The sequence below is a fragment of the Brachycentrus maculatus genome, unplaced genomic scaffold (assembly GCF_059751285.1).
Source record: "Brachycentrus maculatus isolate JH-2025_06_01 unplaced genomic scaffold, ASM5975128v1 h1tg000604l, whole genome shotgun sequence".
NCBI classification, from domain to species: Eukaryota; Metazoa; Arthropoda; class Insecta; order Trichoptera; family Brachycentridae; genus Brachycentrus; species Brachycentrus maculatus.
This window is the reverse complement of record NW_028281343.1, coordinates 296631-313776: the sequence shown is the minus strand read 5'-3', so window position 1 is coordinate 313776 and position 17146 is coordinate 296631. Positions and strand designations below refer to the sequence as shown.

The following is a 17146-nucleotide window of genomic DNA, read 5'->3' as shown; positions in this document are numbered from 1 at the left end:
ATTAAAAAGTTCAGCAAACATGTCACAACATTCAGGTTATTGTAATGTTTTCATTTGTATCAATATTAGCTACAAAATACAATTAAACGCTTTGTTATTTCTCTACCCACTAACAGCACTAAATATGTATATTAAATGTGACAAAATGTATCTTATGTAGGTCTAAGTATTGAATTGTGCTACGGTGTGGTATATAATATTGTTTGTCCGCTGCTGCAGTGATTGTCCTAACGAAGTGGGAACAATTGTAGCAACACCAAAAACCTAACAGTAGAAGCTAAAGTAGCAGTGCATAACGGAACTCATGTACAAACCCCAATATATGGAAATAAAACATGAAGTTATCAAAAAAGAATGAAAGTAGACTGAATGCAGTTAAATGCAATCACTCTTACAAATGAACAGCAAAATGTGTATGATAGATGTTCAAATGATGAAATAAGGAAAGAATCCTAGGCATTATTGATAAAATTGAGAAAAGTGGAACAAATGAGTGAGGAAAGAATGGTAAAACACATTGATAGGGGAAATGTAGTTTGAAATAGAAGCAGAATGAGCGAGAAAATTTTACTTAATAACTTTAAATACTTGAAAGTGGACAAATCAGGAATCGGAATTATGGGAATATATGAGGAAATGCATGAATGAATATAAATGAGGTGAAGAATGTTTGCAAAGACAGAGTGGTGTGGGATTATACCCTCTCTACCTATCAAAGCTAATGGTTAGTGAGTTGGTTAGATTAATATTTATTTAGGGAGACTTTCTATTGCATAAAATAGATTATAGTTAGGAGAAATGCTACATTTTCGACCAAAAATGGATGTTCATATCAGGATTTTAAATAGCAAAACTACTGAAAGTATTGAGAGTATGTGAATATAAATTAACTCACGTGACCGAGCATCTTTTCTTCTTTCCTCCGTTTGACTTCCGCAGGATCTGGTTCCAGTGGCGACCGAGATCTGTACTTATCTCTGTCAGCCGGAGACACGGAACTCCTCTGAAAACAATTATTTTTAATTAGTAATGACCCATACACCTGGCCATACCACCCCATTTCCATTTCCTTCCCGTATATCAGTTATGTCCTTCACTCTGGGCTCTATCACCTGTGTCGTCTGTATCCGGTATACCAATTATGTCCTTCGCTCTGGGTTCCATCACTTTTGTCGTCAATATATTCCACATTCAGATCGAAAAATGTAGTGAGCAGGACTAATCAAATTGCTTTCGTATCAATAACTATCTCGTTTACACCGCATCGATCCGATGTGTTCCCCTATTTGGGTGCATTTAGGGGTCAAAGAAAGAATTTAATATTGTTTGAAATAAAAATGTGGAGGAATTGAATGGTGATGTGAATCATTTGAAATAGAAATGAAAAGGAATTAAATGGTGGTAGGAATTATTTAAAATAGAAATGAGGAGAAAATTAAATGGTGGGAGGAAATATTTGAAATAGAAATAAGAAGGAATAAAATGATGGTAAGATTCATTTGAAAAATAAATGAAAAGGAATTAAATGGTGGTAGGAATCATCTGAAATACAAATGAGAAGGAATTAAATGGTGGTAGGAATCATTTGAAACAGAAATGAGGAAGAATGAAACAACGGTAGGAATGGTTTGAAATAGAAATGAAGAGGAATTGAAAGGAGCGTCACCTGCAGGGCCCGTCTCTCCTCGGGCGCGGGCTTGGGCTCGGGGGGCTCGGGCTTGGGGGGCGCGGGGTGCGGGGGCAGGTGCGCGCCGCCCGCCAGCAGGGCCCCCGCCGCCGCCTGCTGCTGCTGCGCGTGCATTTGCTGCTGCATCCGGGCCACGTGCGCGCCATGCAACCAAGCCCCGTCACACACGCGTTATATTGGGGCAAATACGGAAAAACAAGGCCAGTCTTGTAGTTATTGCCAATGTCATATCCACAGGGCATTATCACCGTCATAGTTATAATTGAATTTGATGCAAATAATTCCTTTTTTATTTATTTTTATAAAACATATTTTTTTACATAGAGTATGAGTTATTTATGTAAAAAGAGTTATTTATGTTTTTCTTATTTACATAATGCTTCAATACCATTTCTGTGAGCCTGAGCGGCTCATTATTAGAAATAGGTATCAAATTGTAGTAGAGTGGGTTCAAACCCAGAAACTCTGACTAAAGAGTGACACTAACCACGGGACCACAACCCGACACTTTTATTATTATTTTTCCATTCCATTTTGTTCCATATCCGCTCCCTTTGTGGAAATATGGAGTCCAAAGTCAAACCACCGCACGCCTGAAATTCCTCGCAGATACCTATTCTCAAAGCTAAGTACACGGCTGCTCTGGGCCCTCGTAAGATGCCACGTTTCACAGCCGTTTAAGAGAATAGGAGCATTAATATTAATAATAATTCCATAGTGCATAAAAAAATATTTTATTTCATTATCTGCTAAACTTAATCAGCAGGTTATTATTGTTCAGAAGTAACGGGTTCCAAAGTGATCACAATCAGCGTATTTCACTGTCTCAAACAAAACATCTACCATGGGACGTAAAGAGTAGCACGCAGTATACAGATGTACAGAGTAATATGTATACATAATTGATAAATAAAGAAATGTGATAATACCCTGTTTAATAATTTTGAATAAGCAAAAATACTTTTATCTTTTTCATATAAATCTGCCGTAAATTTCAATTCCCTTCATTTTAATTAACATATGACAAGTTGAAACAAAATTTAATGATACCATATATGCCATACATATTTATAGTATTTGACTGCACATGACTATACATATTTATAGTATTTATGAATAGGACATTTTTATTATTATTTTCTAACGAAAAATATATTCAAAAGCATATTCATCAGTATCGTAAACAACACCTCATAAACAGAAATTTTAGAAGTGGATTGTTAAAATATATTAGCAAAGAGTGGCAGTCAACAATTTTTTTAATCATATATAATTTTATATGAAACTTACGAGGAGATGCTGAAGACCCTGTTGTTGCTGTTGCTGAAAGAAATAATCAGTATATATACACTCCGTATAAAAATTTAAAAAAACATACATACTTTTACATGCAAAATTTAACTACATCATCGAGATGTTTGATCCAATCAAACTTATTAAACTTTTACACATTTTGAAGATTGACATCTTTCAGTTTCGAGATATTGAAATTAACTTTTAAACTGTTACAATTTAATGCTCTCAATATAACGATCGCCGTCAATATTAAATTTGTAAATATTTAATTAAGTAACTGTTTATTTTCATAAAGTGATTCAACAGTCACTTAGTGGTAATATGTATCCATTTTTTGTATCTACTGTAACACGTGTTTCGATGCATTTCATATCATTTTCAAACACCGTATTCGGAGGTGTTTGAAAATAATCTTAAATGCATCCAAACACATATCACAATGGATTTTAAGAAATAGTGGTTTTAACCAAGATTTTTAGAAATTTTAAAAAAATGTATTGTATACTCAAACATCCCTCTATTACAATGTAATTAATTTTTGTAGCAAAAACATATTTTCAATACAATTGGATAATTTTTTAACAAGAATGGATAAATATAAGACAGAAAACTAATCACCTAAACATGTGACGATAAAATGTAACATTAATTTCAAAATATCCAAATGACAAATAGCACATTCACTGATTTTGATTAATGGTGTTATAAATATTGAAATTATGAAAATGGGTGCTTGAAGTGACATGCTTAATTTAAAAACAGTTACAGTGACAGCTTATTAGAAACAATGATAATTATAATTTCACTCTATCAACAAATAAAAAAAATCGTACAAAATTTTGGCCCCCAAGATGATGGTTGTATACAAAACTTCGATAATTCAAAAAAATCATATAAAAATTCAAGCAAAAAAAATGGTTTACATAAAACAGCATTTAACACGTTAAACACCAACGATACTAAAATTTGTTAATTTTGAAATTCACAAAAAAAAACTTTTTGGTACCGTAGAACGGGGCTACTTGAACTTTGATGTGTTACTTGAGCCCAGTATAAAGAAAATTTTTAGATCTGTATTTGGTCTACAATAATGATCGTATCAACAGGATTCATTGTTTCCCTGACAGGTGACACTTATTGTCACCATACGTTCATTATTGTGGACCAAATACAGATTTAAATCTCTTACTGTTAATCTTTTGTACTGGGCTCAAGTAACACATCACAGTTCAGTTCTACGGTAATTAACGTATTTTAAAATTATAATTTATTTAGTTTATTTAATTTTTTTATTTGACAATGGGTTCCATAGTTAAAGCAGTTTGAATATGGCTCATGATTGAGGTAACTGGTGGTCCCCATGGCACTGCGGTCCAACACAGGTGAGGTCATAGGTGCCCTCCATGGCGTTTAACGTATTAAAGAAAAATGTTTTGTTGAAAATTTTAACAATATTAATATTATTTATTAAATCAGACACTAGATTATTCACCCTACGGATGAGATGTCAATACTATAGGTGTCTTTACTTCCACTCTATTTCTATCTTTTTTCATATAAAAAAGATTGAGAGATGTTTCATATAAAATTGAGACGCCTATAATATGATAAAATTTACTTTCAATAATTTAAAAATAATAAAAAAAGAGAAATATTTGTATTTTTTTATTTACACAAATATTTCAATTTCATACTATTTCAGTGAGCCTAAGCGGCTCATTATTAGAAATAGGTATCAAATTGTGGTAGAGTGGGTTCGAACCGAGAAACTCTTACTCAAGAGTCCGCGACACTAACCACGTGACAACAACCCGACACAATTACACATATTTTATTACAAATTTTCATTGAAAGAAACATTTTTCATATTTTCTTTTTTTTTCTGAAATAATTCACATTATTTGCAAATAGTTTTTCTTTGATTAAAAGTTTTTTTTTTCCATATGAGAATTTTTATTAGTTGGAAGTTTTTTTTTCCATTTGAGAATTTTTATTTTTATAGATATGTAAACCCATCAATTTTCTAAACATTAAAATAGATATAAATATATAATTGTCATGCATGAAACACAGTATGATAATAAATAAAAATGCAAACATTATGATGATGAACCCAGCAATGTATTTTTTATTGAATGCACATAATTTTAAAGCTAATAACTGACAACACAAATAATGAATGAGTGGAATATAAATTTTCACTAATGTATTATTAAGCACTGTATTTATGGAACATGGATAATTATATCGATTCGTACCTTTTTTGATATTTGGATTTAGTCTCATCCATAAATTCTCATAATTTGTAATATCTACATAAATAAAAATGTAAATGTCCATTTGTTAAAAATCTTAAATTTCCTAGTTACTGACTGCTTCAAAATATTACTACAACATTGCATTAAATTATGTGTGTGTTTTATTTCTTTTTCTATTATTTAAATAAAAATGAAAACACGTTTTGAGTGTGTCCAAATACTTGTTTACAAATCTGGAATATCTCCAATCAGGAGTTATTTTTAAATTATTTGAGATACCAAAAAAATAATTTTAAAACGAAAACGTTCGTTCGCTCAAAATCTTAAATCTCCTAATTTTATAAACCGATTTCTTAGAAATTTTTTCACAATGTTGCAATTAAATATGCACATCTTGTTGTATCTTGTCTTTCTTTTCCATTAAACCAGACTGTGCCACAGCAACATGTGCCCGAATACAACTTTGTAGTGTCAAATAAATTTTGAGCTTCAAACAAGGAATCCCAAATATTCAATCCTCAGTTTAGAAAACCGTGTGACAGAGAAACTATGGAAGAAATTGGCACACTGTAATAATTCTATAAGAAAATCCATCATAAATAGAAAAATACTGAGGTAGCTAATTGAATACATGGTCCAAGGCCAGCTCTAAAACGGAGATTAATAAGTCTTGATCGGAAACTGATGCTTGTGTTTACACAAAAAGAAAATAATGTAAACATAAGCAAAAAACAGTATTTAAAGATTTAAGTACTTGTTTTAATGTTGTGAAAGTGTGCATATAAATGGTTGTTAGCAGGGATATTTTTCTCATATAACACGGTGGAACAACGGCGTTCCGGCACCTTTTTTCACGGATTATTTTTTTTATTTTTTTTCAAAATCAATTAGACGAAACAATGTTTGTGCTTACGTAATTACAATCTTTATTTATACAATTCGCCAAAATTATAAAATATGGAATTGTAATGAATATTTAAATGATATTTGAATTTTTATTTTAGTGAGTAATGTTACAACTAAATAACGGTCCTTAATAAATAATATTGTAAGTTAAAAAATAAACTTTTTCTTCCAATAATAAATAAATATTTTATTGCTTTTGATTAAAATTCTTTATTTTAAGTTTTTTTTTTTTGGTTTTTGGAAAATTATTTTAATATTTTTCGTTTAAAAAAAAGCCCTGGTTAGAATTTTCTATATGTCAATAAAAAATGAGGTTTTTGAATAGTTCAGCAGGTTACCATAATTACATTCAATGAAATGGAACTTAAGATGGGGACAGAGAAGTACAGGTGTTGCCAGTTACAGCCGTCAAATAATGAACGGTGATTTGAATGTAAATATTCCTGAATTCAGCATCATAAGGTCGGATGGCAGCCTGCGCCGAGCCTTACCCATTGCAGCGGAGGGAAGGAGTCGGAGTTGAAACGTACCCCGATAATGGCGTTGAGCTCGGTCATGGTGACCTGCTTGGCCCTCTCCACGGCCGCCGCCACCTGCTGCTGGTGCTCCTGCGCCAGGAACGGCAGCAGCTGCCCGATTATCGCGTTCAGTCTTTTGGCTATTTCAGTCTGGAAATAATAGTCCTTCTTGTTAAGAATTTGCTCGTGGATGACAAACCGGCAGTTAACACAGTTTTGTCGGGCGGTTTTATCATAAACCCCAACCCTTATTAGAATATATTAAATCTTGAAATCAAACACTGATTTTTAGAGTCTACTAAATTCTATTTTATTTTTAAAACACATAAATATGAAAATTGTGCGATTGTTTCATTTGTATACATTTTATTGAGATTAAGTTGGCCATTGTGGAGCAGGTATGTTTAGTAGAACCACTTATTACGGTCGTATACTAATCACAAGTAACCACAAACCCAATTCTGCTCTGTACAATGTTTTTCGGCATGGCAAAAGTAAACAAATAGAACACTTATAAGTGTCTCCCGCTCTCTACCAACAGCATGTTAAAGACGCTTTCAAGCGTTTTCCGCAAAAAATGTGTTGACAACGAGGTACTAGTGCCAACACGTATGAAAGCGAAACATAGAATCGACAAAAGAAGAATGAAATCGGAGTAGACGCCTTTGAAATCCGATCTTTTAGGAGGAATGTGTTGAATATCGAAATATGAGAAAATACAAAATGAAGGTATTAGAAAAGAATGTAATGCAGAGTTAGGTTAGGTCAGAGATGTCCATTTCTAACGCTAGAGCCATGGGTGTCTTTTGAATATGAAAATGTTGACGATGTAGATACCATTTTTGGAATAAAGAGTTAAAATTTGCATTGTGTCCCTTTGGCATTTAACCAGCGATATAATACTGATTGAAACTCTTGATTGAAAATTAACTAAGGCAAGGTTAAGTGTCTACCATATCAGATGCTGGTTCGGGAAAACACATTAAACATTGTAAAAACAATTAATTTTATTAATGATGCTGCTGAACAGAGTTAGAAACTCAGAAATAAGAAAAATCTGCGATGTTGAAGATGTTGTGCGATGGGGAAGAGAAAGAAGACATTTCTGGAGAGATCATGTGGGAAGAGCGAGTACGGATCGAGTGGTGAGGGTGGCAGCGGAAAGCAGCATAGGAGGGATTAGACCCCCAGGAAGACCAGCTAAACGATGGAAGGATAGCTGGTCTTCCACCTCCCAGGAGCGACCCGAGAATGACAGGACCTAGTCCTAAAAGAAGAAGAAGAAGAAGAATGATGCTGCTGCTTGAAATCGCACCCAGGGTGTCATGAATCAAGCCGAGGGTGTTAACCAATGCACTATGGAGATGAACAGAAAATTACCATAAAGGCATAAAATATAATATTTCATATTGTATTGTATTTTACCTGTTTGTGCATTTCAACATTTAATCCGTATGACATCTCGTAATACTGAAAAAAGGAAAAGAAAACAAATTAAATTATGTTTCAGTTTGATGAGTATTGAAATACCAAATACAAAAACCAATCCACAAATTATAACTACAAGAAGTTTTTATTTTTGAGATTCACTTCATAAATATATCTTAAGGAAAAGTGGAAACACAAAATGTTTCAAAGGTTACACTAACTAATGTTAGACAAAAAAAGGTTAGACGTGTGACTAATGGGTAACTGTTACTTTTTCGGCTACCTGATTGGTATGATAATTATTACTTTTCTCATAATATTTCTTTTTAGCTTAGTTTTTTATGTCAAATTTTCAAATATATTAAGATCTAAAAATACATAAAATTCAACCAAATTCGCGCACTGATTGGTGTGAAATGTAAATGATTTCATGCAAAAAGTGAATAAATAGCAACATCTTTAAATGAGTGGTTATTGAATTTAATTTGTCAAGGTAATAATGTAGAATAAAATAAGAACTATGTAGTTATTTCCACGTTCATTTTATTTGACCAGCGACCAGGTTTCGTCATAACCGACATCATCAGACTGGGTCTGTAACCAACATCACCAGTCTGATGATGTCGGTTTACGTCGAAACCTGAAAGCTGATCAAATAAAATTCATGTAGAAAAAAGTATACAGTTCTTATTTTATTATATAAAATGCAGTTCCACTAAGAAATGTCTACAAAAAATAAGGTTATCCTGCATTGAAAGTTAGCAATTTATATCTAAAAAATAACTTACCATGACATAATGTCGTTGCATTTCAGTTTTTTCACCTGCCAACTTCTCACACTCCAGTTTTAAACTGAAAGAAAAGAAATTTATTAATTTAAACAAATCGCTTTAATATATTCTTTGAAAAATACGAGCAGACCTTACTTCTCAACCAGATTCTGATATACCAAACCGAACGCAAAGCAAATAGGCAAGTCGGAAACTACGTTGATCAGTCTCGCGTTTTGGGTCACAGTTCAGGATAACATTTTAGGTGATCAGTCAGCCCAGTGGTCGGCAAACTAATTAGCCAAACAGCCAAATATGCACGTTACGTTTAAAAATTTCTTGAGCCAAATCTGTTTGTAATTCTAGTACTCTCTGTGTTTCTTTTCCATGTTCGCTCCCTAGGTGGAGCATATGGCCAACACGAGTCGTCTCCAAGTCACTCTGTCATCTCCTTGGCTTCCTCCCAGGTCAGTCCGGCGTCTCGAAGTTCCGCTGAGTATAGTCGGTGAATGGTCGTCAGCGGCCTTCCGGGGCGCCGGAATCCTCGGGGTTGGAAGAAGAGACATGAGGGGTTGATGCCCTCAGGTGGCATTCTAAGGACATGTCCCAACCATGTCCACCTTCTTCTCTTCAGGACTTCCAGTATGAGGGGTGTAATTCTAGTACACCTTAATCATAATTTTAGACTTGTCAGTCGTTACCATAAATAAATCTACTTCAATTGCGGTAACGACAAACATTTGAAGAATTTCAAGGATTTAAAAGAAACTTACGTGTGATACTGAGCCTGAAGAAAATTGAATTCTTCTTTTATTCTCTCCAGGGTGTCAGCTATAGTGAACTTGATGGCGCTGGCACTAGTTGGTGGACCCTGAAAGTTGGAAATTCAATATCAGTTTTATAGTGAGATTAACACAGAGATTATCATAGAAGTTTAACTCGAAGATGCACAGTTTACGCTCGCACTGTGCCAATCGGGTTTCCCGCTAGGTATCGGACCATCCCAAACTAGCGGCCCACACTAGATTATCTCTCCAGTTCCCAACACAGAAAAAATTTAAGATAGAAGAAACAAAAATCCACTTAATGATCTATAAACCTTGTCCAAAATAAGCAAGGTAAATAATAATAACTCCCATAAAAAGTATTAGTGTATGAGATAAATTATCATTTTTAAATTAAATTTTACTTGGTACAAACCTTAATTTCTTAAAACCTATTATGATACATGTTTCAGTGCATTTTGCACAGTTTTTAAACACAGTATGTGAAGATCAGCCTCAATTTTAGAGTTGTCTTTAGGAACATAAAAAATTTAAAAAATTTTAAAAAATATAAATTAAAATAAAAAATAAAATCAATTGTTACAAATAGGATAGACCAGAGCAGACACAGCGAGAACCAAATCTCTTATAAAAACTTCAGAAATGAGTACATTGAGGTGCGTAACCGGAAATAGATGTTAAGAGACCGAAGAAGGAACACCGAAATTCGGAAAATGTTTCAAACGGAGGATATAGTCAAATGGGGATTATTTCGACTCCTGACCTGGCCACATTCAAGTAATTGACATACCTGATTGTGCCAAGTTTTCCTCGGCCTTCCTCTGCTTGAAAGAATTTATTATTATTATCGAATTGAGATTTTAATTACCTGGTCATAACTTTCACTAAAATATGGCATCGGTTTTATTACTCTACCGCGTCTCATGATGTGGAAATACAAAATACACCGACTGATACAAAATAGACAATACGTATTGTCTCCAGGAAGCTTAGCGACGGAATACTGAATATGGAAATTGGAGGAGACATCAATAAGAACATACATACCGCTAAATTAAACAATGGCTAAAAAAATGCTTAATCAGTACATATGTATTATAGTGTGGAATAAATTGGCTCTTCTGCGTAGGTTGCAGATCTCATATTTTTGTTTAATTGTTTATTTGAAATTTTAAAAAGTAATCAAATGAATTACATGTACGAAATGGAATATTCTCACAATCGGAATACATTTGGATAAGCAAAAAAGTGCAACCGGTCAAAAATTTGATACAATACTGGTGGGAGTACTTTTAGTTTGGTAAGCAAATGAAAATAAAGTATGTATTTGAAAAAGGTGTACAATGTTTGCAAGGAAAGTGGTTTGCTGATGAATGTTGATAAATCCAGTTGCTAAAAGAAAATAACGACAAAAACTTATTCTTCTTCTTCTTCTTCTACCAACTCTATTGTATAAAAGTGAAGCATGGAGTTGGCAAAAGAAGGATGACTGAATGCAGTCGAAATGCGATCTCTTAGACGAATGTGCGACAAAAGACGAATGATAGATGTTCGAATGGTGAAACAAGGAAAGAATGCAAGGCTGAGATAAGGATTATCAATAGAATTAAGAAAGGTGTGTTGAGTTGGTTTGGACATATGGAACGTATAGTGAGGAAAGAATGGTTAAACAAATTTATAAGGGAAATGTAGTTGGAAAAAGAAGCAGAGGAAGACCGAAGAAAACTTGATCAAGTACTTCAAATACTCTAAGTGGTCAGGTCAGGAGTGACTATGGAAGATCGTTTCCAATGACGTGTGTGGCGTTCTATTCTCTATGCCTACCCCTGCGGAGTTATTCATCTATACTAGTATCAAAAGAACAACAAAATTTTGTTTTGTAATATTTAACCTGGCACCTGATGCGTACAACCCATCACTTTACATTCAAGATAACGCTGCATTATTTAATCCAAAGATGACAAACGTAAACAGATAGAAATGTTTAGTAAATATAAATAAATTTAAAAATGAAAAATATATAATAAAAAAAACCCCAGTGTGTCCAGTGAATCCAGCATACTGATGGGTTTATAGATGTCTAGCCGAACGATTTACGATAAAAAAAATAAATCATGTAAGTATCTTTGTATAATACAAAGATAGCGCTAATCATAATCGTCTATCCCCGTATCGCATAAATCAGTGTCATAAAAATAATACGCAAAAATGAATAATCTGCAATTTTATCAGACGAGTGAAAATCGGTTTCATTAACTTCATACCGAATGCCGCATTAAACCAGAGCGATTACGGAGATATAGACACGCGATAAACAATAACGTAACGGATCGCCAGACAACCAGCCGAGTTCTAGTACCGAGCAGAGTGCATGGATACAATGTATGAAGGCGGGCGATAGGATGACGAAACTATATTGAAAGCTGTAGAAATGCCATCGGTGATTAATCTAATCATCTGTGATCTGAGGACCGATTTGCTTCCGCACCGTTCGGGTATACGACGTACTAATCATCGCACTATCTTCTATATACAAGTACTTAACAGCCATCTATCTCTTTTGTTCGCACAACAAAATCTCTGTATATATAATTTTTAAAGAGAAATATTTGCGTTTTTATTATTTACTCGAATACATATTTCAATTTCATACTATTTCTGTGAGCCTAAGCGGCTCATTATTAGAAATAGGTATCAAATTATGGTAGAGTGGGTTCGAACCGAGAAACTCTGACTTAATAGTCCGAGACACTAACCACGGGACCACAACCCGACACCCGACGACCCGATATAACAGACCTCTATTTAACGAACTTCGGTTATAACGGACAAAAAAATCCGTTCAAATGTAAAAAATTAATAACGTCCTGTTAATATTATACATGATTAAATTCAAGTGTCGCCGCATGTAAACAATTTTTAGTGGCCATGATAACACAAATTATGTCTCAGAACTTTTTTCAAAGTAGGATTACCGAAAGCAAGCGCGTCGAGTGCCCGAAGACAATAAATATAATTTTGTTTGCGTTTTGTATTGTTTATTTTTATCTAAACACAGAGTTCATATGTGGACAAAAAGGTTTTTAAATTGATTTAAAACTTATTTTTATATAATGCACTTTCGGCTGTAACGGACATCCCCTCCCCCCAATTAGCCCGTTATATCAAGGTTTTACTGTACGATATTTTATGTTGTTCGTCCCTCTAACGGACGAATTGAGAAATAAGGCTAATGCGCACCCTTACTGCACACGAAAATTTATCGAAACTGGTTGATCCTAAAGAAAATTCGAAAGGTGCCTTGAAGCTTTTATTTTGATTGTGAAACAAAGATTACATTTTAATTATATTAAATTAAATTACATTTTAACTATAAAATGAAAAATCACAAAGTTAGTGCTTCAAATATAATTTTTTTTTCATTCGTTTAATTTGAAAATGCGAATTCTTAAAAACCAATTAAATATTTGTATTGCATGTAGCGCTAAAAATATGTTTCATTATCAATAAAACAGTAGTCAAATTATGCCAAGTGTTTTTAATTTGAAATTATGATTAATAATCAGTATAATACAATGAAATACAAAGACTTGTCTTATCTGCGGGTAAAATAATGATGCATGTAACCTATGTTATCTACGTATTATAAGTACGTATGTTGTTAAAATATGAGAATCTAAAGTGAGTCAACGGGAAGCATTCTCGTACTTATAAAAGCGTGTTTCGCAAATTACACATATCAGTAAAATTAATCGGTTAGCTGAGGATGTTTTTTTTTGTTGTAAATTTACTAAAAATAAATGCCTAGTTACTGTACCTTTTTTTTGCTTTTATTTTACATTTTGCCCTGTATTTACTTATTTGTTACTTTCTTATTTGTTTTTCAGTCTTGTTAACCGTAATCCCATGTCCCGAAATGAGTAATGGAAATTACTCATCAGGAATATTACATATCGCTCACTCCTTTAAACGTCATATATCAAAAATCGTCAATTTTCAGTTGTGCATGTTTTCGTAATGCCCAGAAAATGTACTATATCCCAGCAAAAGCAGCATATTGTTAACTAAATATTTACCCGCTATAGGGCAGAAAGTGTTGTTTTTGTATTTTGAAGAAAAGGTATTGTTTATTTTTTTTAAATATACTAATTATTTTTCAAATGGAGAAAAAACCCACAGGTTTTACCTAAAAAGATCTGATGCACAGTAAAAAGTTCATTAAGTGGCTTGATATTTATTTTTCATACATTTCATTATATTCTTAAACTTTAAAAACGATCTCTATGACGTTGTTGAAATGAGTGAGCGATATTGTATGTATTATGTTTAATTTATTATTAGATTAAAACCAATATTTTTAGCTTTTCCACTTTTTTATTTGACCAGCGACCGGGTTTCGTCGTTACCGACATCATCAGACGTCGTTACCGACATCATCAGGATGTCGGTAACGACGAAACCCGGTCGCTGGTCAAATAAAAAAGTGGAAAAGCTAAAAATATTGGTTTTAATCTAATAATAAATTAAAAATGCAATTCCATCACGAAGTGTCAGTGGATAATATAAATCTATTATGTTTAAATAAAGAAATAAATAAAACAAAAAGTTAATTTAAAAAAATAAACGATAAATGTACAAATAAACCATCTCTGTCACAGGTAATCAAAACATCGCGATTCGGCTAGAGAGCGATTTATTCCGATGATTCCGTCTGGAGCTCGATTACTGATGCAATCGAACGAACGCCCCTTGCCCCGCAAACATCGAATTGATGCACCAATGCCGAAATTCACGAGACGGCGACATTATCGAATCGAATCACGATTTTTGTTTGACAAACTGCCGCTCAACGGAATTTATCCTTTGGGAAATCACACGTCTGCCAATACTTCAAATCGAACAATTTATCAACTATAATTAAAATGTAACTTTGTTTTAAAATAACTGTAAATATTTTATTATAACTTAATTATAACGTCTACCGGTTTCGAAGCCAATCTCGAAACCGGTAGACAATATAATTATCAAATAAAATATTCATAGTGATTTTAAAACAAAGTTACATTTTAATTATAAAATGGAAGATCACAAAGTTAGTGCTTGAAATATAAATTATATACAACATTTTGAGTGTGTTCAAATACTTGTTAACAGATTTGGATTATCTCCAATTATATGAGTTATGTTCATATTATTTTTGACATCTCATCAAAGATGAAGAAGAATATGGAAGCCTATGACGGTCGTCAGCCCCGTAAATGCCCAGACTTCTATATTCTTCCTCATCTTTTATGAGATGTAAAACATAATGTAATAATATAAAAATAATATAAATTATATAATCAACTCTTCTAAACAGGACATATTAACTGGTGATATCGTTTCTATAATAAAGCACAAAGAAGATGTTCAAAACTATAACGAAAATTATTTTTTTAATTCTAAAAAAAAAAACATAATCATGTTATTTATTGTTTCAGCATTTACTTTGTAGTAAGACATGATCAAATTAAAAATACATTTTACCACTGAGTATTAAAGTTTGTTTTTTCTTCTAAAATAAATATAAAATTATGTTATTCACTGTTTCCGCATTCAGTTTGTGTTAAGACATAATTAAATTATAAATAAAACACTTGTTTTTTAATAAACTATACTAATTTATATTCAAACCCGTAGATGAAAGCATCTGTATCTTCCGAAAATAATCGTAACAATATAATATTCAAGTGTTTAATTTATAATTTAAAAATATAATAATAAATTCTTCAAAATCCTATATTAATCTAATCGTATCGGATTATGTAGATATCGGTTAAAATTCTTTACAAAAATAATGTCTAATTTTTTAAATCGATATAGTAATAAAATAATCCTACTGTGTACGTGAATAAAATAATAGAATCTATATAAATATTTTTAATATTAGAATAAGTATATTTGTAAAGCTTTGTATTCACATTTCTGGTGGAAATAACTTTTATAAATATATTAAATTTGACCAGTGACCAGATTTCATCATAACCGACATCATCAGACCAACATTTTGAGTGTGTCCAAATACTTGGAGTATCAAGTATTTGGACACACTCAAAATGTTGTAAATAAATTATCTGGTCAAATTATAAGCTTAATAATAAAAATGAAAATGATATTTTCTGGCGTTTCTCATGTGTGTGATTATAATCCAGGATTCGGATCTCACATACTAATGTAAGAGTTTCTGCTTAGTAAAAAGTTTCTTTACATCTCACCAATAGATGTCTCTAGTGAAGTTCTAGTGATTCAAGAACAAGGTTTCTAAATTGGTTCATATATATAGAACTTCCAAGAATTTGAGTAGTGTGGTTGTCATTAATGGGTAGAATTGGTGAATGTTTCACGTGTGTAAAGTGATCACTTAAACCAGCCTATGACGGTCGCCAGCCCCGTAAATGCCCAGACTTCCATATTCTTCTTCATCTTTGATGAGATGTCAAAAAATAATATCATCGGACCAGTCTGACGAAGCCTGGTCAAATAAAATATTTGTGTTTTTATAAAATACATACTTATTTATGTAATGTTCTAGTTACTAAAACGAGAATTCATAAAAACAATGTCTGTACACAGAAATGGACAATTATGCATAGAAAAGTAAATCTGCAAATGCCATACGTGTAACTCAATCCCGTTACACGACATGCATGGATTGCGCGGGGGGGGGTGACTGCGATGCTAGAGGTGAAATAAAATGACAAAAATGGGGGGTTGGAACAACCCCCTCTTCGGTATTGAACACAGGACAAGTTTTTCGCTCTGCACTTGGAGAAAATCACAAAATCGCAACTTCTCGCTGGTAGTGTCATTCATCCATCTGTTACATCCATCCAAGAGTGCAAAAATACAAGAGTGCAGAAATCTGTTTTCATTTACATTTAAAAGTAGTCGTTAACATATAAAAATAAGTGAATTTTAGATTTGAATATTCTTCTAACCCTTATCCGCACCCAATGGTGCGTTATACACTCCATCGTATAGAAGCAGTGTTATCTTATCACTCCATCGTATAGAAGCAGTGTTATCGTTAAATACATGAAGGAAAAGTCATCAGCCCTGCGCTTAGGTATCAGTCCAGGGTAATTAAAGCTAAAAAACACTATTCATTTTAACTACCCTGGGAATCGAAACCGGGACCTCCAGCACGGCAGCCAAATAAAATAAAAGAGGAAAAAACTGTACCTATAGTTCTATAATTATATAAAATGCAGTTCCACCAAGAAATGTCAGAACAAAACTTAAATCTAATAATATAATCATGTTGTTAAATGCCATTTTATCGAGTAAAATGCATTCGGCTTAATTTTTTTCATGTTAACACTTGAGCACGATTAAAACTTTTGGGAAAGGGTGGGAGGTGTTTATTGCTTGCTTCTATTTTTTTCTTTTGAAAAAATGCAAGTAAAAATAGTGCTAGTTTAAGCTTGAGGCCAAAATGCAAAACCAGCCCGCGGGATAC

General features: G+C 32.9%; 1 protein-coding gene across 2 annotated transcripts in view; it reads right to left on the bottom strand.

Annotated features, from left to right (window-relative positions):
• LOC148301117 (protein groucho-like) overlaps positions 1-17146 on the bottom strand; it is a 57359-nt gene that overhangs the window by 13967 nt on the left and 26246 nt on the right. Inside the window, exons 2-8 of one of the 2 annotated variants that reach the window (XM_088273785.1) lie at positions 9637-9734; positions 8882-8945; positions 8091-8135; positions 6639-6815; positions 2978-3010; positions 1667-1804; positions 896-1003 (exon numbers count right to left, since the gene is read on the bottom strand). In XM_088273785.1, coding sequence (XP_088129911.1) covers positions 896-1003; positions 1667-1804; positions 2978-3010; positions 6639-6815; positions 8091-8135; positions 8882-8945; positions 9637-9734 — 663 coding nt within the window. The remainder of the gene's footprint in view (positions 1-895; positions 1004-1666; positions 1805-2977; positions 3011-6638; positions 6816-8090; positions 8136-8881; positions 8946-9636; positions 9735-17146) is intronic. The other variant, XM_088273786.1, reaches the window with a different exon arrangement.